We start from the raw sequence: 20,939 nt of genomic DNA on the forward strand, positions 1-20,939 counted from the left end.
ATGATTATCTCCAAATACCTGAACCAAATCCAAATAGTGATTTAAACGAAGATTTAGCAGTAGTTGAGGATAATGTAAACAAAGATTTAGCAGTAATTGAGGATAATGTAAACGAAGATTTAGCAGTAGTTGAGGATAATATAAACCAAGATTCCGTATTGCCTGATGCTTTGTCAAAAACTTCCAGTGGCATTGTTGAGATTGGAGATAATGATAGCAACACATCACAGTCCATAATAACCCGGGGTATCAAGCGTAAAGGAAGGACCGAAAAGAAAACAAAAAAGCAAAAATAACCTGTCAAGTTTGGTCCTGAAGAAAGGCCTGCTCCAAAATGGGATAAAGAGGTAGATATTGTTCCAACCCAATCAGCAATAGTAGACGGCCATGTCGGTGTCTCTGAAAAAATCATGTCAATGGATGATCCATCGCCAAAAAATCTTTTTGAAACAATGATTTCAGACGATATGGTTGATAATATAGTTTTCCAAACTAACTTGTATGCGCAGCAGTCTGGAAAAAGGTATACTCCAACAACGACACAGGAGGTAAAGGCATTCCTAGGTATCAACATTCTTATGGGAATAAAAAGGTTGCCAAGCTACAGAGACTACTGGTCTATCGACATCGATCAAGCACTAGCTGAAGGAGGATGACTGGATGCTGAGCTTACTCTTTTTTTTATATTTCATGTTATTGTTATCGTTGTTATCTGTTAGCGCATTTGCTCTTTTTTTTGTAAACAGTGACATGGATAAAAATTAAAGTCAAAAAAAGAAAAAAGTTATGTTTTTAAACAACACGGATGTAAACATTGATGACGACTTTGTAACAAGGCGTATAATCTTTCATACACCTTGACTTTGTACAACCTCAAAATATGCGGTCTAATTTTGTAACGATTAGAATAAGGTTATTTCAAAAGTATGATGAAAATTGTTTTTCACCACACGGTGCGAAAGTGTATTTATGGTACTCGGCAGCGCCTCACTTGTAAAACACGATTACGTTCTGGTACCTAAAAGAGCCACTTTCGCTCCTAGTTATGAAATATACTATTCTTATTTTAACAGTGCGTATGTTTTCCCTGCGAAGCACATGAAGCTGAGAAAAAGGTTTTCAACAAACATGCTTACATGTTATCACCTGGTTATAACAAACCAGGAAATTTTTTCAGGCAATTTTTAATTTTATATGGGATGGCTGAGAAAAGAAAAGTCAGTAGCTTTTTGATGGTTCGAAACTGGACCCAGCTGCCCCTGATCACTGGGCTTTTGGGCTTTTAATAAATGATCCTGGCTAAGACGCCGCTGATCTCAAACCGTAACAAAGCTACACGGATCATTAATTATCAATCATCAATTATTACAATTATCAATTAAATTCAATAATACACTTACCTTTCATCCAAATTCACCAAAAACACGCACCCAGTGTGCGTCACTGTCTTAAAAGCGTTGAATTAGAACAAATTGAATTCAACTAAATCTACATCTTTTCTTTCAGTGTTATAGACAAACAGTGAAAATTATATCAATTATTATTATTATCAATTATCAATTATTTAAGATGGGGACGCCACTATGTGCGTATTTTAACCCAAATATGAGTGAAGGATGAGTGTAGGATGAGTGGCGCGATCTTGTAGTCTTGTTAGTGACTAAGGCCGACATGTTCCTTAGACATGAGGGTATGACTTAGACATGAGGTGTTCCTTAGACACCTCGTACATGAGGGTGGACCATGTACTGCTTCTTAAAAAATTAGTCACCCTTGGATTTGACAACTATGTGCTACGATGGTTGGCCAGTTATTTATCGGATCGTCACCTATGTGTAAAATTTGCTGGTGCACAGTCATCCGAATTTCAGTCTACCTCAGGGGTGCCCCAAGGCTCTCTTCTTGGACCTTATCTTTTCTCCTTATTTGTTAATGATCTACCAGAAGTCCTGCATGCTGACTCCCTCATGTTTGCTGATGATGTTAAGGTTTTTTCAACTGTTTCAAGTCAAGACGATTGCTCGAGAATTCAAAGGAGCCTCGAGGACTTAGATCGTTGGTGCATCGAAAATCGAATGGATCTCAATACTTTGAAATGCCAAGTTATAACTTTTCATCGCTGTGCATCACCTCTGATCTTCAATTATCGGGTTCGAGGAGAAGTTCTTTCCAGAGTTCAGGAAATAAAGGATCTTGGTGTAATTTTCACATCAACACTAAACCCTGAGACTCACATACTCACCATCAGTAGAAGGGCAAACAGAATGCTTGGTTTCATCCTCCGCTTCTCTAAACATCTTAGGGACATGACTGCGTTGAAAACGTTGTACTGTGCATTGGTGCGACAGATCCTGGAATACTGTTCAACCGTATGGAGCCCTCATCAGAAGTACCTTTGTGATGAACTAGAGAGGATCCAACGCAGATTCGTCAGGATGGTTGGGGTCAGAAATGGAATTCCGTATCACCAGGTTCCAGTTGAAGACCTGTCTCGGGTCCTTGGCCTTCAGCCTCTGGAGGATCGTAGGACTATTGCTGATCTGACAGTTCTTCATAAAATACTAAATGGTAGTATTAACAATAGCCTTGGTATTAACTGTCCTGAAATCCTGCGTCAGATCCAGTTCAAAACTCCTTCGTGCACCCGTTCAAGGGACCTCTTTGCAAGACTACACCACCGCACGAACTACGAGGCAAATGGGGCTGTAGCACGCATGCAACGAGCAGGAAACGGCGTGTCTGATGGAGTTGACTTCTTCCTGGATGGTGTTGTCTCATTCAAGCGAAGGATTAGAAGAATGTTTACGTAGTCCATTCCTTTTGTTTTTGTCTTTTCTTAGTCTACAACACTGTTATATTGTTTCAATTTTTATCAGTTTATCATTGTTATCTTTATATTGTTATCTTTGTTGTAACTTTATTTCTTTGTTAACTCACACCGTTTTTCTTTGTAATTTATTGTATTCTTGTTAATGAATTTAAAATTTATTTTTTGTTAATTATTATTGTTATCTACTCAAATCAAATTTATTATTGTTATCCATTGTAACGCTTTACTGATTTGTTTTGTTGTAACTGTTTTGTTTATTTTCACTTGTTTTGTTGCAACCGCTGTCTTTTTGCCATCTTGTTGCCGTCTCTCTTGTTGTTGTTATCAATTCATTCTAATTTCTTTTGTTTTCACTCAACATTATTTATAACTAGCTTTAAGAAAGTCTTGTTTGTATTGCATTGATTTGTACGAAATATCAAAATGGAGCTGTCCGTTGGAATGTAAAATAAAAATAAAAAAAATAAAAAAATAGACACAGCTGTTAATTAATAGCCCATACAGCTAATGGCAACTAAGGGACCTACAGTTTATTGTGGAATCCGAACCACATTTTTCCCTCGTAATTAACGAATTGGTCTAATTTTATTCTAAATAAAATAGGAAAATCTATCTATAGATTAACTCTGTATGTGTCAGAAGGAGCCTTTTAAAAATAGGTTGGAGGCCTCTTTTAACCTTGCATTTGCCTGTCCACATAGACTACAGATCTGTGCGTGGAACGTGTATCACGGCCACCTTTAACATAATTACCTATGGCGTTTTCAGCTTATTTGCATGATCATATTCTGCTGAAGCTAGCAAAATCAGGACCTCTTATCATCAGACGATGCCATGGAAAGTTATATGATACAAACTAACAAAAGTCTACCACAAAACTGGACTCAAGTCATTGAGCTGGTGTCACCACTGTCTGCCTTGTTATCTTAAGGAACGTCTGTCACTAAAACAACACAACTTGTGACGTTGCCAATTCTACCAGGCCACGGCCTGGGGTTAAAGGTGGCTGTGATACACGTTCCACGCAAAGATCTGTAGTCTATGTGGACAGGCAAATGCAAGGTTAAAAGAGGCCACCAACCTCTTTTTAAAAAGCTCCTTCTGACACATACATAATCTCTAGCGTTGAATAAAGGAAGGCTGGAATTTAGGGAGTACCTACCCCACTCTCAAGCCGCAGTTGCGAAATGGTGTTAAGAAGATTTACATATTTTTTAGAATGACTCAAGAATATAGGTGTATTAAGTGTCTTCCCGATATCCTGCCAAATCTAGTCCTTCTTTTCTTTCTAATATTCCTCAAGTCTTTGTGATTGAGGTCATACAACTCAGGATTTGTATATACAAATACAAATTCGAGAAAATGTCCAAGGCACGACTTGGTGTTATTGTGCGAAACGAAGTTTAGTTTAATTCAGCAATAGGGGCACGGAAAGCGCTGCAAACGCTGCATGCTGCTGCTGCTGCGGGAAGAGCGGTTGAGCGGAAGTCCGCACCGCAGTTTTCCAGTTCGTGGTTCATGCCTCATACCCACCCTGCTGCCACCACCAAGGCCGTCTCGTATCCCACCAAAGCCAAGGTACTCGCTGCCCTCACGGGAAATACTCGGAGTTAAAATTGCTCCCGTTCCCGCATCTGTGTGTACGGACCTTAACTCTAGGCAATAAAATATTTAAGGGTGATTGTTGAAGCTTTTAGGTTTACGAACCGTTTCCCAGGACTCTGGGGTTGATACCCGTCTTAAACACCCCCATCATAAGAGGATAATAACACCACCCTACTTTGTCATTGCTTTCATACAGTGCGTCTACTAGCGGGGCCTTGGTCTAACATACATCACAATCACCGATCACAAACATCACACACAATGCTGTGTAGTCTCTTTTAAAACTTCCGGTACTCACCACTACACTAGCACTCGGCAAAATACAAAAAGCTTCTGCCGCCAAATAAAGAAGAAGAACCACCAAAAGAAAGCCGACTGCTTCGCTCGCTACCGCCATTTTACCGTCTGTCCGTCGTTTTCCTGCCCGGTAATGTTTTGAAGTTCTCCTTGTCCAATTACTTGATTTGTAATACTCCTCCTTATTTATTGAAGACGCTGTTACATCTGTGAACATGGGCGACAAAGACGGAGGTAATAGTTGCATACTTAGCCTAAGTTGTGTTAATTCCTCATGTCTTCAGTTCATATTAGGCCTATCTCCAACGCTGAAGATGCAAGTGATTTTACTCTTTAGAGTTGACTTTATTTTGATTAATAGAATGATTGCAAGTTACTAGGCCTTACGTATTTGTTCTCCTTGGTAAACCTAGTTAATACTGTTCTCAATATTACTGAAACTGCGGTAATTTCATCTCAAAGACAACCCTTTACAACTAACTTAAACTCTGACTTTGATTTCAGTAACTTAGCCTATGCCTAATCAGTCTATTGCACATAGTGTTGCTATTCTAGAGGTGAAATACCTTGTTGCCAACGTATTCATTGGTATTCTTAATGGCTACCTGTTTCGAAACTTAAGATGGTGTCGTTGTCAAGCCTAGACGTGGTTGTCGATCCTATGAAGTCGTCAATCTTCAAAACACAAACAAAACCAATAAATAACAAAAATAAACACAAAAACCCTTTTTTACGAACGAATAATACAGTAAGGCCATATAACTCTTGGCACATCTGCGGGTTCTCGCTCGTACTTGTAGTTAATTATCACCAATGAAGTAACTTAGGCCTAAGTTAGTTAAATCAGTTTTGCAGCCTTAGGCCTCGTTTAAATGTCTGTGTTTGTTTTTTAAAATTCTTTCATAAATGTAGGCCATCTGTCACTTTCTTTTTTGATAAGTTAGGTAGGCCTAGGCCTAAGTTAGTTTTAAACACAACAAATTATTTGGTATTCATGATGCATAATTCCTTTTAAAAAGAGAAGTTAACTCAGCGGTACGATAAGCTACAACTTAGGTGACCTCTTCATTTGTTACGATCGTAGAACCAGTCTGGGAATTGCAACCACAAAAGTGAGACTGAGACTTCTAAGTTACTAACAACTTGTATTAAATTCCAGCACTGAACTTTACTTAGGCCTACTTATATGTCGTCTGATAGATCTTAGTGTTGGATTATCCGCTATCGCAGGTATTGGGCTAGGCCTAACTTATTAAGAGTTAATTGGGCCTATATTCACACACTTAATTTAAGTTAAGTTAGCTTGTAGATATAGGCCCCTAAGTTAGATGTAAGTTGTTAATATAGATATTGCGGATGAAAAAGTAAAATTTCAATGTATTTATCGAAAAAATCATCGATAATAATGAATGAACAGGAAAGTACCGAAAAGAATATAGGTATAGAGGCATACCGATAAGTGATAGGTATATTACTTATCGGTATTCTGCAGGAATGTAAGTTAAACTAACTCAAGTTGTAATTGGCGTCTCAGGCTTTAAGTTCAAGATAGGCTACAAATGTGGAGCGAGAAACATCAGAAAGTTAATGCTGAAAACCATGTTGCCTTGATTTAGAAGGATTGTCAACAAGTTTCAACTAGGCTAATTCAAAAATGGGAGTTTGAAATCCCACAACTACTTCGTCTTAAAGGTACAATGTAATGAAATCGATGAATATTTAACACTATCCAGAGGCTTGCTTCTTTTTTTAGAAACCTTCGATGATGCAGTTGAAGAAAGGGTGATAAATGAGGAATACAAGATATGGAAGAAGAACACACCTTTCTTGTATGATCTAGTGATGACACATGCTCTTGAGTGGCCTTCACTTACAGCGCAATGGCTACCTGATGTGACGAGGTAAGAGGACATTAGCTCTTCAATTATCCTTATTAAACAATTATTTTTTCTAGTCAAAACACTTTATGAATATTCATTATTACTGTAGCAGGATTTATAGAAGCAGTTACCTTTAACAGATGCTTTGTAGCAGTACCGGTACCTATGTAAAAACTTTAAGAGCTCAATTGTAGGCCTAGATTAATTAGGATAGTGAATAAATGGCATAGGCCTAACCTTAAATAACGTTAACAGCTGCACATAGCCTATTAGGACAGTTTGTAATATAAGTACTAAAACACCTGTTTATTACTGAAACATGTTTAGGCTTAGTAATACCATGTTGTTTTTTTTCTGTATGCAGACTGATATAATGTTTGTTTCAGACCCGAGGGCAAGGACTATTCCGTGCACAGACTGATTCTCGGAACTCACACATCAGATGAGCAGAACCATCTGTTGATAGCTAGTGTGCAGCTGCCCAATGAAGACGCACAGTTTGATGCTTCTCACTACGACAACGAGAAAGGAGGTAGGCGTGTACAGCTATTTGACTGAAGAATGTGTATTAGTTTGTTGCCATTGTATGAAATTTAGTTACTTTTTGAATGGCCATTTCGAACTTAGGCTACGGTACACCTTTTGCAATAGCAAAATTATTTGTAATATAGGCCTAATTAAGTCTCTAATACTTGATCCACGACCACCTAGAATTGGCAACGTCACAAGTAGGATTGTTTAGTGTCAGATGTCCCATAAGACTGGTGCACCTCTTGCTCGAATTTGAGCAATTGCAAAGTATTACGGGCGTTTTTTTAAAACGAATAACAGTCATATTTTCCGATGACTTAATACAGTCAACTCAAAGATAATGTAATCAATCACTCCACTCCAGTTATCGAAACTGAAAACGAACTCACTCTGAAAACTAGCGCTCTTGTGTGTATCATGTGTTTACTATGAACAGCTGCTTTAGTATGCAATTAATACAAATGATTCGTCTGTTTAAGTAAACAAAATATTTTCTTCATTAGTAGGCCTAATACATTGGGGTTTTGATCACCTGTGGGGCGAAGCCCGAGGACTTTCATTACAGGAATTGGTAAAAGGGGGGATTTAAACAAAAAATTCTTAATTTTCACACATCGTTTGTAAAAATCCGTTCATTATTAATGGAGGAGTAGTGTTTCGTAGAAATCGCCTTCACGTATTATACATAAGGATTTAACGTGGCAGACAGCTGACATCAGCTCATTAATTCGCACTTTGTTGATAAAAATTAAAATTTATGAACTTAAATTTATTAAAATATTGAAAATTAAACAAACAGAATTCAAAACCAAAACAATATGAATTGAAAATCTATATCCGTACATTTAAAGCGTAGTCAATATTTTCATAGTCCATTAACCAAGCTTTCGTAAATACACTAATACCATTAGCTGCTTCCAAACAAAACAGCTGTTACATCCCTACTTGCGACGTTGCCACTTCGAATGGCCACGGCCTGGAGTGAAAGGCGGCCGTGCTTGATCTCACATACTTCTTGTACATGGATTTTTGCCGTCTTATTCCACTGTTTTATTTATTTGTGTGGGCTTTTCTAACACTTTCACAATACAATTCAATTACTTTTTGGTGCTAGTTGGTTCAAATTAGATGTAGTCATAAATGCAAACAATTTAATAGTGCTGCACCCTGTTGGTAAACCTGATAACTTTTTAATGCTATTTAATATCATAGAACCAACTTTGTAGGCTAGTTGAAACAGCTGAAAAAATTGTTTTAAATTCCTCTTAAATATGAATACTCATAAGGTTAACATGGGAAACTCCAGAGCCACTTGGGCGGAGCCCGAAAGGATTTTTGAGATATGAATGTGTCTATATGTTAATGGGGAATGTGAGCTATCATCGCACCAAATTTCAGCCCAATCCGACCAGTATTTTTTGTGTTTACTTGTCACAAACATCCATCCATGCATCCAAACTTTCCCACTTAGGCTATAATATTAGTAGGATATATTATAATCTAGAGGGACTACTAGAGGGATCTATCTAGAGGGATCTACTGGCTGTCGTCTCTGCCAACTTTAAGCATCAGTCTAATCTGTTAGATTCCCTTGTTTTCATGTATCTGTGAACAAGCCTAAATTTCACCTGATATTTAAATTTTATGAACTATTTAAACCTATAATTAGCTAGACCAATAGATCAACCTGCAGTACCTAATTGTAATTGTTTGCCAAAGCTGTGGCCTAAATCTTCACAATTGCTTTCAGAGTTCGGTGGATTCGGATCAGTGAGCGGAAAGATTGAAATTGAGATTAAGATCAACCATGAAGGAGAAGTCAATCGTGCCCGATACATGCCTCAGAACCCATGTGTCATTGCCACCAAAACCCCTAGCAGTGATGTGCTAGTGTTCGACTACACCAAACACCCAAGTAAACCCGATCCCAGCGGAGAGTGTCACCCAGATCTGAGGTAATGCGGACTTAGTTGTCAAGAGTTCTTAAATGTAAACATAATATAGCATGTCATATAAACGTACAAACATTCGATAGAAAGAGTCATTACTTTTTAGTTATTAAATGTTAATTTAACTTAAGTTTTATTAACTCTAAACAAAATAGAATTTTTCTTAAAAATAAAGCATATTACTATTTGTTACCGTACTGTTATGCCTTATGGAAAGAAGTGAAATAAAGAAGTGAAATAATGACCGTCCAAATAATCTAAATAATAATGTTCCGTACTTTGTGCGGATGTTTGACTCCTGGGAATTATTGCTATTTCTTGATGGAATTCAATTATTTTGAAACATAATATGACTGCCAAAGGTTCTTATATCAATGTTTTGTAGATTGCGAGGTCACCAGAAAGAAGGCTATGGACTGTCGTGGAACCCAAACCTCAACGGCTACCTTCTGAGTGCATCAGATGATCACACAATTTGTCTGTGGGACATCAATGCCACGCCTAAAGAGAACCGCATCATTGACGCTAAAACTATCTTCACAGGCCACACCGCTGTTGTTGAAGTAAGTATAGACCTGTAACAATTAAAGCTTTATAAATATATTCTTTGCAGTATCAGAAAATAGCTGTTAAGGAAATGGTCAGTGTTGGGAAGTAGCGCGCTACAAGTAGCGACGCTACAGTAGCGCGCTACTTTTTTTGTAGCGTTAGCTGTAGCTACGCTACTTTTAAGATTTTGTAGCTTTAGCTGTAGCTAGCTACATTTTTAAAGTAGTTGTAGCAAAATTTTAGCTACTTTTCTCGCTACATTAACATTGTTTGAGAAAGTGATTTTTATCATAACCTCAACCTTACGTGAAACAAACTCTTTCAAACTGAGATTTTCAAAAAAATTAGGCCTACTTTCTTGGCTTCATACAGCTGGTTGCAGCTGTTTCATTCCCTATTACAACGTTGTCTGGACATGGAGGCCATTAAATGTGTGTTATCCACATTTTTGGCTCTCATTTCCTTAATTTACTACTCTATGATTACTGTCAGATAAAATAAAATCGCTAGATGCAGACGACGTTTAAACGTTACCGGTGACAAGAGAAGCTATTGAATGCTTGCAAGTGATTGACAGGGAAATTAGTAATCAACTTAGTTTCTTTATTATATCGATAGTGTTTCAACTTATGGGTTTTAATTGAAACCAATACTACTTAAAATAATGAGAAAGCTGGTCTATCAACCTTTGTTTCACCTGTTGATTGTGGTTTATCATCACAAGCCCTTCCTTGGTTAGATTACGAAGATTTTTCAAAGGTTTACTAAATTAACAAAGAGGAAATTACCTGATGAGATTTAAGATATGCCTAGACTAGGCCTACATGATAATTGTAACGAAAAAATCTCCATATACATGAAACTTACATTGAAAAAATGCATAGTTTGCTCCTGCTAACAGCTCTTGTATAGGACTATTCCTAGGCTATGCTATGGTTTAAGACGAATACCAAGTTCCATGTTCAATTATTAGGAATATCTAGTCCTTGCAAGAACAAGCCTACTATAGCCAACTTGTTACATGGCCAAGTAGGCCTACATGTTATTTTTACTTTACAAATTTCAACATGTTTAAATTAAAAGCCGATTTCAGTATAAGTTGCTGAATACTGTTTTCTGTACCAACTAGGATGAAGCACAATTTGCCCTATGCATAATGACAATAAAGGACGATTTCTTGACATTGAAAAGTGTTACTCATAGAACAAGTAACTCATCACTATGGTTAAAAGTTATAGCAATGTTGTTTTTAACATTAAAAGTAAAGAAAAGCAATACACTCCAATTTCAGTAGGCTCGAACTGCTAAATGAGCTTTTAAAATATAGTTTGGTCGTATGTCCTTTGAACTTAATGAAATTTACATTTAAGATGCTTAAAAATAATGCAATATTTAAAAATAAGTACTAAATATGATGGGGCACCCAACTATTTGGTTCTGTTGTTATAATGTTAGGTTTATAATGCCAACAAATTAAATACAATCTAGGAATAATTTGTTATCCGAGTAATGTTAGATACAATACTGACATTTTTTTTGTTCAATAAAAATGTAGTTGCAATTAATTTTACATTTACCTAATGTGCGTGGAATAAAAAGTAACGTCTTTGGAAAAGTAGCTAAAATTGTAGCTGTAGTTGTAGCTAGCTACTTTTTCGGAACTGTAGCTGTAGCTGTAGCTAAGCTACTTTTTTGGAAATGTAGTCAGTAGTTGTAGCTAGCTACATTTTAAAAGTAGCTTCCCCAACACTGGAAATGGTTATGCCCTAGTTGTATGTAGGCCTACTGATTAACTGGTTCAATACTAGCATTGACTATTGGATACTGAAGTAGACATCTATGTGCAAATTTTTCATTCATTCGCAATTGTTTTATTAAATAGAACATAGTTATGTGAAAGAGTCATAGAATGTGCTAGGGTCTAAGATTCTATGTTCTGCCTTATTTATTGTTGCTGAGCAAGCTGATGGGTCATAACGGTTGCTATACCTCACCATAAGTAATTCCATTAGTTTGACTTTGTTATAAAGTCTGTGTATTTGACAGAAATTTGTGATTTAGATCAGCGTAATCTGTCGGTGGCTCACATCAACTACGACAATTTTGATTAAAAAAACTGGTGACAACTTCAACATGGGAGTGGAATGTCTAATGCTCGTTGCTGATTTGAAAAAAAAATTTTGTGTTTGGTTCTAAAAACTATAGATTTAATCCTCCAAGTTTTATCGTTGATTTTTTTACTCCCATTTCTGATCGCTGAGTGTTGCGCGTCTATTTTTTTTACAGTATGCAGCAATTACAGAAACTTTTCAGACTAACTCAATTTGAATCTAAAATGTGGATATTTTTCTATTTTTAGGGAGGCAAACTTTAAAATAGGCTAAATAAAAGATTTTTATTTTGTGTGTTTGAGAACTCTTTTTCAAGTTATGATAAGTGCTTCAACTGTACCATTTTCTAGTAAATGTTCACATCATGTAGAATAAGACAAACATAATATGACATAGTTCAAACAAAATATCTTTCATGAAAGTTTTTGTAAACTGCTACTAAACGTAGAAAAAGCATGTTCCAGGGGTCCAACATTGACATTTTGGAGGGTTAAAAAAATACCACAAGATATTACTGTACTTGATACTATAGGTCAGCTGTTTGATAATATAGTTTATTCCTTCACTGTGATGTTGCCAGGACGTAGCTTGGCACCTGCTGCACGAGTCGCTGTTTGGCTCCGTGGCAGACGACCAGAAGCTGATGATCTGGGACACGAGAAGTAACAACACCAGCAAGCCATCTCACACTGTAGATGCCCACACAGCGGAGGTCAACTGCCTCTCATTCAACCCCTACTCTGAGTTCATACTTGCCACTGGCAGCGCTGATAAGGTAGGGCTATAGACTCACTAACCATGAAGTAGAACTAAGCCTTGACGTTTTACCTCAAAAAACAATTAAAAAGTTACAAAGAAACTTTATAATCCCACAGTTTACTAGATATTAAAATTACAATCACTCTGGTGTTTGAACAAATATTTTGAGATGGTAAATATCTCTTCAGCGGCTGTTTGAAATCAACTAAATTAACATTGCTCTTATGGCGGGCAAATCCAAGATGGGTGTTAGCTTCCATGTTCCCTCGGAGAACAATTCAAAACTACAAAGAACATTGCCAATGTCACAGTTTACTAGATATTTAAATTATAATCCCTTTAAGATTTGAAAAATATTTTTGGAAGATCAATAACTCTTCAGCAGCTGTTTTTGAAATTACCCATGATGGCCACCAGCCTCCAAGGACTCTTAACAATAACAGTCAGGAAGATTCATTAGCTTTTCAGTACTAGGTGAAATAATAGGCCTATTATGATTTTTTCACCTATTACTTCCTTGTCTAATACGTTTCAGACGGTTATTATAATTTGATTGCAGGTTTTTTTTTATTTTACTCCCATTACTCTACTGGCCAATATTCTGCAGATCTGGGGCTATTTTTTGTTAATTACTATTATCTTCTACACCAGATACAGTAGAATTTGATAACAAGTCTCTCTTGGGGATGATCAAATAACACTTGTTTTCAAGGTTGATTCAAATTAACATTTTTGACTAAGGAAGATGTTTTGGAGATGTTATAGTCTAAAGATATTCTAGAAAAACCTTATTCAGAAGATAATTAAGATATTTTCTGGATATTTAGTTAATCCGCAATGTAATCCCCCCCAACAGATTGGCTGTAGAACCCATTACAAGATTTTATAAATTCATCCTCTTCCTTTTGTAAATTGCTATTTCAGCCATGTTCTGATACCACCTAATTTTAAAGGTTATATTAAGGAAATTGACAGGAAAGCAGGCTTACCTTTAAATAAGTCCATAGAGACACATAACACATCACAAAATTAAAAGTAGAAATTTTCGTGGTCAGGTTGAAAATTTCTACTTTTAATTTTGTGATGTGTTATGTGTCTCTATGGACTTATTTAAAGGTAAGCCTGCTTTCCTGTCAATTTCCTTAATAATTCCTGGCAAATGCCCTATCTTTTTATAAGATAATTTTAAAGGTTAATGTTTCTTGATTTTGTTACAGACTGTTGCCCTTTGGGATCTCCGAAATCTGAAACTTAAGCTACATTCCTTTGAATCGCACAAGGATGAAATATTTCAGGTATGTAATGTCCACCATATTGTAGGTCTTTGTCATGTCACATATAAATCGTTTAAAACATTTTTATTTTATGTGAACAGTACCAGAAATTAATTAAAGTTACTGAATAGAATCAAATCATTTGGATTGCAGTTTGTGAGGAAATATTCAGTTTAGTCCAACTTTAGTTGATTTCAAAACAAATCATCTAGGCCTATTAAAGGTTGTACACCTTTTACCACCATTTGTTTAAAAGATTTTTTATCTGGTCAGGAATGTTTAATGTCAAAGTCTAGCAGTTGACGTTAACATTTTAAGTTTGTGTGTTTTCTACGCCAATGGCATTTTTACATTTTGAAAGGGAACGGTCCAAACCCTGGTCTTGTTACTATCGTATAAAGTCGACCTAGCATCATTAATATCATAGCCTAATGACAAATGGGACCTAGGTCCGGAAACCATCTCGCTTGGATTTGAACCAGGTTGTTTCGGCGCGGTATAATTTTGTTTAAATAATTAGCTGGTTTCATATTTTGGCATAAAAAAATATGATAGTTCAATGAGCCTCTTGTCAATTAATAATATTTTTTATTTTAGAGTGAAATATATATAGCCTATGAATGAAAATATTGCATTATTTACATGAGTAAAGATTGTATTTAGAAAAAATAATGGACGTCTTCCAACATATTTAGCAACAATGATTTAGATTTATTAACAAATTTAACTCTTGTTTTCCAGAATAGTTCTTATCAATATGTTATTTAGGATGTGATTTTACATGATACTTTTGTGTTTGGCAGGTCCAATGGTCTCCGCATAACGAGACGATCCTTGCGTCCAGTGGCACAGACCGCAGACTACATGTGTGGGATCTCAGCAAGATCGGAGAGGAACAATCTGCGGAGGACGCAGAGGACGGCCCACCCGAGCTACTGGTGAGTTCAAGGCTCTATTAGAAATTATTTTTACAATGTAGCTGTAAAAGAGTATAAATAAAAACTACTAAGCAAACGGACACTGCAGATTGGCATCAAATAAAACGGTCTTTAGATAAATACCACCAGTATGGAGGCTACACAATTAGAAAGAAAAGAATGTCATTCTTTAAACAGTTATAAGGCCTCCAATAATATCCAGGATAAGTGTAAGATCATAGAAAAGTTATGGAACAGCAAACCCAACATCAAGTGGATTACAGTAACAAAAGAAGATCTGAAGGAACTAAAAACAAAATTTAAGGATTTAAAAACAATGAATGAAAAACTTAATTCAGAGCATAAAAGACATGATTCTACAATTCAAAGTACGATAAGAGTGGTTTGAGACGAAGGAAGAAAACTGCAGTCTGACCAGAGGTCTGAAACGAAATCAGATTATTTTAATCTTTTTTGCTTAAACTCTTAGATTGATACTAGAGAATAAAGGGATAATCGTCTTAGGTAATTGTATTCAGATGTCTCTCCTTTCTAGTTTAGCATAAATATTGTTCAAATACAAACATCTTATCATCCGTGCAGGAGTTAGGGTCCCTCCGGCCCTAGGCTAAATTACTTAAGTGGCACCCACCCCTGTTGGTGAAATTTCCCGCAATTGCGGTAAAAAATCGTGAACATCTCCCGTGGACCGCAGTCATGAGGACATCACCATCGACACCTACGATAGCGGCAAAGTCATGAACATCTCCCGTAGGCCGTGATCATGAGGACATCATCATCGTCACCCCCAATCGCAGCAAATTGATGAAAAAAAATAATAATTTAACATAATAATTTTTAATAAAAAAAATTTTTTTTTTGCTCTGAAACAAAAAAAGTGTATTGTCAATCCTTTGCCCCCTTATGCTTGCGGCCTTGTGGTGAATCCAGCACTGCTTATTAGGAGTTACATACTGATACATCAAATATTTTTCTCAGAGCCTCTAATCTGGGCTTCATGTTACCATTGCACCATTGGCCTGGTTTTAAGGATTCTTTGGTTGATAGGTTTAACAGCAGACTTACCTTACTAACAAAAAAATTACATGAAAGAGCATAAACTCAAATAGGCACGTAAATATTTTTGGAGCTACTAGTAACACAAGTATTAGAAAACATCGTACAAAAAGGACATAGTCTCTACTACTGAAGGAGCAATTTAGCTCTGAAAATTCTATACTTACTGTATATTTGTGAATTGTACTTATTTTTTTTCATCAGTAATCATGCTGTTAATTGTTAAACCCATCCACTATGAAATTCCTAAAGTATACCAGTATACCGTATTTTATTAGTGAGCCATCTCCCCTTGTGACTCATTGGTTTTGCTTGTGTTTCAGTTCATCCACGGTGGACACACAGCCAAGATCTCAGATTTCTCCTGGAATCCTAACGAACCTTGGGTCATCTGCTCCGTATCCGAAGATAACATCATGCAGGTACGGTTTTGCTAATATATCAATTTTATGGCTGTATTGCAATAATGATAGTTGTTGTTTGTTATTGGAAACTAGGTACTCTTTTAGGATTACTTGGACAGAATAAAGGTAACTTAGGCCTGATTTCACCAAACACTTAAACTGCCGTTGAGCCTTGCTCTAACTGCAGTTAGCTCTTAACTGACGAAATCGGATTTCACCACTTTCCGTTAGAGCTAGTTTAGACTAAACCGTCGTTAGATAATTAACTGCCCAATTTTGACCCAATTTGTTAATGATTTAACTAAGACGAAATTAATTTTATTACTAGATATGAATTATCAAAACGCTTTGCCTTTTTCTTTAGGTTATCCCACAAGGTTTTTTAGTAAAGATGTATTTCTTTAGGTATGTGATCAGCCATTCTTTTATCCCGGCTGAAAAAAGTGTTTTTCTACCTACATTATCAAATTCCTTTTTTTCTTTGCTTGGAAAAATAGGCTCCCTTTTCCTTTTCCCGGTTTTGTTTCCCGGTTTTGAGTAACCCTTACCCTACAGTCAAACAATTAATTTAGTTCAGTCAGACGTAATTAAGGACAATAATTAAACCTAAATTGTTGTTATTCTGCTAGTATTTACAGAAAATAATTATTTTTATGATATCTTTATTATGACTCGTTCTAGTTACTCAAGTTGCCTCAAGTTTTCTCACTATTTCAAATGTAAGTTACTGTAAAAAGTTTGATTTTGAGTCTTGACTCAACAGCACAACTCAATCCTCTGTTCCTAAATTGAACCTGTTTTATCAATATTGCTTTGCCTTTATTTACTCATGTTAATTGTTTAGCTATTCGTTCTTGTTTTCTGTTGTTATTTTGTTCTTGTTGCTCAGAATCTATTTTATACTTGTAATCTTGCTCTCTCCAGTTTTGTTTTCACTACGTCATAAACCCTGATTTATTTTCTAGGTTATGTTTATTTATTGTTCCCATAACAGCCTGGTATCATGACAGTTTAAGCCCACCGCCACCTGGATTTTACTCTAAACTCTCGTTTATAAAACCAGCGTTAGTATTGACGTGTTTTCGTTGGTGAAGCCAGATTTCCTTAACTGTGGTGGAAATCATCAGGTAGTTTTAACAGAAGATTAACTAAACCATCGTTATCGTGAATTTGGTGAAATCGGGCCTTAATCTCTTGCATATACATCCCACGTACTGCATGTGCAATTTAAGCATATTAATAGTGATGTGGACAATCGAGTATTTACTCTAAAATGTACTTAATACTGATTGTACTCAAGTCAGTGCAATCTTTGACTACTGATAAAACTAGACAATCCATCCCCATGTTAAAGGTATCACCAGTTTTTTTTTAGTTTTTTTTATCAAAATTGTAGTTTATGTAAGCCACCAAACAGATTGTGCTGATGTGAATTACTGATTTTTGTTGAATACACAAACTGTTTTACCAAGTCATATTGATGGAAAGACCAACTATAGCAACTGGCCCTATCAAATTGGTCAGCAACAAATAAATAAGGTAAACAATATAATTTTAGACACTAGCACATTCTGTGACTGACTCACAGAACTATGTTCTTTATTGATGAAAATTTGACGACAGCTGGTGCAAATAAATGGAATGCCTACTTAACTATCCTTTGGTAATGGTACAATACTCTACTCCTGTAGCAGCGTTTTTAACTCCTAGTAACTTAGAAAACAATTCTGACTTAACTTATGTCCTTACCTACTCGGCATATACCACTTTTTACTCATAGTGGTGACGCACAGAATAGTTCAAACTTGAGTCCATATGTACTCGGCATTTAGTGTTGTTGGCTAGTTGTAGAAATTCTGAAAATTACCCCCAAATACTTAAACAAACATGTAACTGCTGAAAAAAGAAGTTCCTAGCGACTGATTGATAAACTAACAGCTGAGTCCAGTACACGAGTACTTAGGATAAGTATCGAGTTGACTTGATACCTAACAAGTAAGTCTGCTCGTTGCTCACTACTGTAGAATATCTCTAGATTTGATGTGCTACCCGAACTAACATGATGTTCTTCCAGGTTTGGCAAATGGCTGAGAACATCTACAACGACGAAGAACCTGAGACTCCGGCGTCAGAACTAGAAGCCGGGGCATCATAAGTATCTAGCTGTACTCTCTGTGTTAACTTTATACCTAAGTATTTCTTCGTATAATATAATTCAATAAATACCTTTGTCAGTAATTGAAAACATTTTATTTTCCTTTTGTCTACTGTGAGTGTGACTGATACAGTACGCAATATTATTTAAAGTTGAATAATATTTTTGAGTGTAAATGAATTGTGTAAAAAAAATTTGTTTATTGTTTTTAGCGAATTTCCCTATAGGGAAGTATCTATTACCGTAGGTCTCATGGTAAGACCTAAGCCCGGGACCGATTTACTTTTTCATTTTGATGTCCCCAGAGGCCAAAAACACCATTCGTTCAAATTTTAAGGTGAGTGAGCGTAGCGAACGAGCTCCAACCCAAAGGTGAGTGAGCGTAGCGAACGAACTTCAACCAGGACGTGATTGAGCGATGCGAACGAGATCATCTTGAAAATTAAACGTAACGGTACTTTCTTTCCATCGGTCTGTCTTAGGGGAAACCTATAACTTAGGCGATACGAAGTTCGCCGGGTCAGCTAGTATATATATATATGTGTGTCCATCCGCACGATAACTTGAGTAATTTTTGTCCGATTTTGATAAAATTTGGTTTGAAGGTGTAAGGCAGGATAAACTTGAATGAGTTCGCGAACCAGCATGATCGGACTATGGGAACGGGGGTTTATGGGGGGTTTTATGGGGTAAAAATAGGTTTTTCCCATTTTTGACCCTAAAAACACAAGATTTTACAATTTCTTTTTAAACCATTTTGTAGAGCTTAAAAAAAACAAATAATTTAGTATATTGAAGCGTTATTATCCGCCTAATTGTCACGGAGAAAATTCAAAAAAATTGTAATTTTAAAATTCCCATGTTATTTTTATGGAGAATAAGTCAACTGTTGTAGTTTGCTTGTTTATGAACATATTTTGATAAAATTTGGAAAATACATTAATTTCTTACTAAACCACAGTACCTTTTAATATTTTACATTAAAAAAAACTTTTTTACCCTCCCTGTTGCAGCAAACCTAAGTACTCATTAAACTAATTCTGTTTAAATAGGGAATAAATGTGATATTTTTAAGGAGACAATTTAGTTTAAATCTAATCAGGCAGATGGAAATTCGCTAAGTCTGCAGGTTTGCTGCGGCGGGGGTATTGTTATAACGTTTTGAAAAGGGTCAAAGCTTGCCAACACATAAGCATAAAGAAGTAACAGACTTTATTTTAGATAAGGATTTTCATTTTAGGAAGTATTCATTTTAGTAGAAGGTTTAAGCTTTTACGCCACACTACACTGTTTTGACGAGCTTCCCAAGGAAGGATTTAGTCTAGAAAACAGCTTTTTGCCGTCAGCTTAATCAAATAGGGTTTCATTACGTACTACTCTACTGTAATGAGTTTTACCTGACACCAATCAGCTGATTATATACTGTATTTGGCAATGAGTGAGAGTGGTTAGTTTATAAACAAAAAAATAACCTCTCTTAGAGGTTATGACTAGTGATTGTTAGTCCTTAAGTATGTGGTAATATATAAGGATTGGTACGGATTTAGTAGTATGGAGTTAAATATTGTACGTCACTCGTCCGGTAAACACCTATTTTCAGGGCTAGTAACGTAATATACTATTACATTAGGGATGTTTAAATAGCTTGACATTCTGGCCAGAGAAAATGCCCCATTTTCTGCTGAAAAAAACGGATGTTGTTGATTTACACAATAACAGTTCGTCCTGTCGATGTTACCTGTAAACCACACAGGGAACATTGACATTTGTTGATTCTGATGTTCCGGAGGCTGACCTGTCATGTATTTTATTGCCTGCTAACAAAGTTTTGTTTATGTAAGATTTATTTTTAGTCCTATGTACCCATTTAATACCTTAAATTGCAAGTAAAATTTAAAATTAATGTTAATTTTATTCATGCCATTGGTGTTTTTTTATAAAAGAACAGTCCAAACCCTAATTTTGTTACCAACTGACATCAACCTTTTGTTAATCATTAATTCGGTACCCTAATGACAAATGGCACCTGGATCGGTTCCAGAAACGATCTTGCTTGGAACCAATGTTTTAGTGTTGTGATGATATTGGCAAAATATCATCACTTAACTTCAAATCACTTAACTTCATCATCAAATAACTTCTTAAACTTGCACTTTATCGTAACATTTTTACATTTTGATAATTTTTTTTTTTTTTTTTTTTGCTACACAGCTGCTTATGTTAAACCAAAGAGGGTACATATCATACATTTTTGTGTACACAGTTTACTTTTGTTTCTTGAAAGTAGTTGTGTTCGTTGAAAGTTAGCTTTTATCAATCACTTTGAATGTTGTAGTTAGGTCGTATTTTTTACTAACTACACCATGACACTTGGAATTATCTTTCACACATATTTGAGTTAAAATATGCATCCCTGGTGGTATTCCCATCTCAAAGATTGGGACTTGCTATTTATTTCCTTTTGTTTCACTGCCTATATTTTTCAACCAAAATAGCTTGTTTTGTCATATTTACTGGTACTATTTACTATGTTAGATTGAAATTTAAAACGTAAATAGTTGTAGTGTAAATTTTAGTGTTATAATAAGTTGTAGCAAAAAT

The 20,939-nt window shown here is 35.9% G+C and overlaps 1 protein-coding gene across 1 annotated transcript; it reads left to right on the forward strand.

Moving 5' to 3' along the window:
- The first annotated feature begins 4,828 nt into the window (after positions 1-4,828).
- Positions 4,829-18,428, forward strand: LOC128988846 (chromatin assembly factor 1 p55 subunit). Its single transcript, XM_054410546.1, has 10 exons — positions 4,829-4,966; positions 6,486-6,633; positions 6,999-7,144; positions 8,894-9,098; positions 9,478-9,655; positions 12,333-12,527; positions 13,729-13,806; positions 14,589-14,723; positions 16,103-16,201; positions 18,258-18,428. The coding sequence occupies exons 1-10, from the start codon at positions 4,948-4,950 to the stop codon at positions 18,336-18,338; spliced, it is 1,284 nt and encodes a 427-aa protein (XP_054266521.1). The 5' UTR covers positions 4,829-4,947; the 3' UTR covers positions 18,339-18,428.
- The last annotated feature ends 2,511 nt before the right edge of the window (positions 18,429-20,939 follow it).

The sequence above is a fragment of the Macrosteles quadrilineatus genome, unplaced genomic scaffold, assembly GCF_028750875.1.
Source record: "Macrosteles quadrilineatus isolate MER2022 unplaced genomic scaffold, UCM_ALF_1.0 Scaffold_3__2_contigs__length_128488019, whole genome shotgun sequence".
NCBI classification, from domain to species: domain Eukaryota; kingdom Metazoa; phylum Arthropoda; class Insecta; order Hemiptera; family Cicadellidae; genus Macrosteles; species Macrosteles quadrilineatus.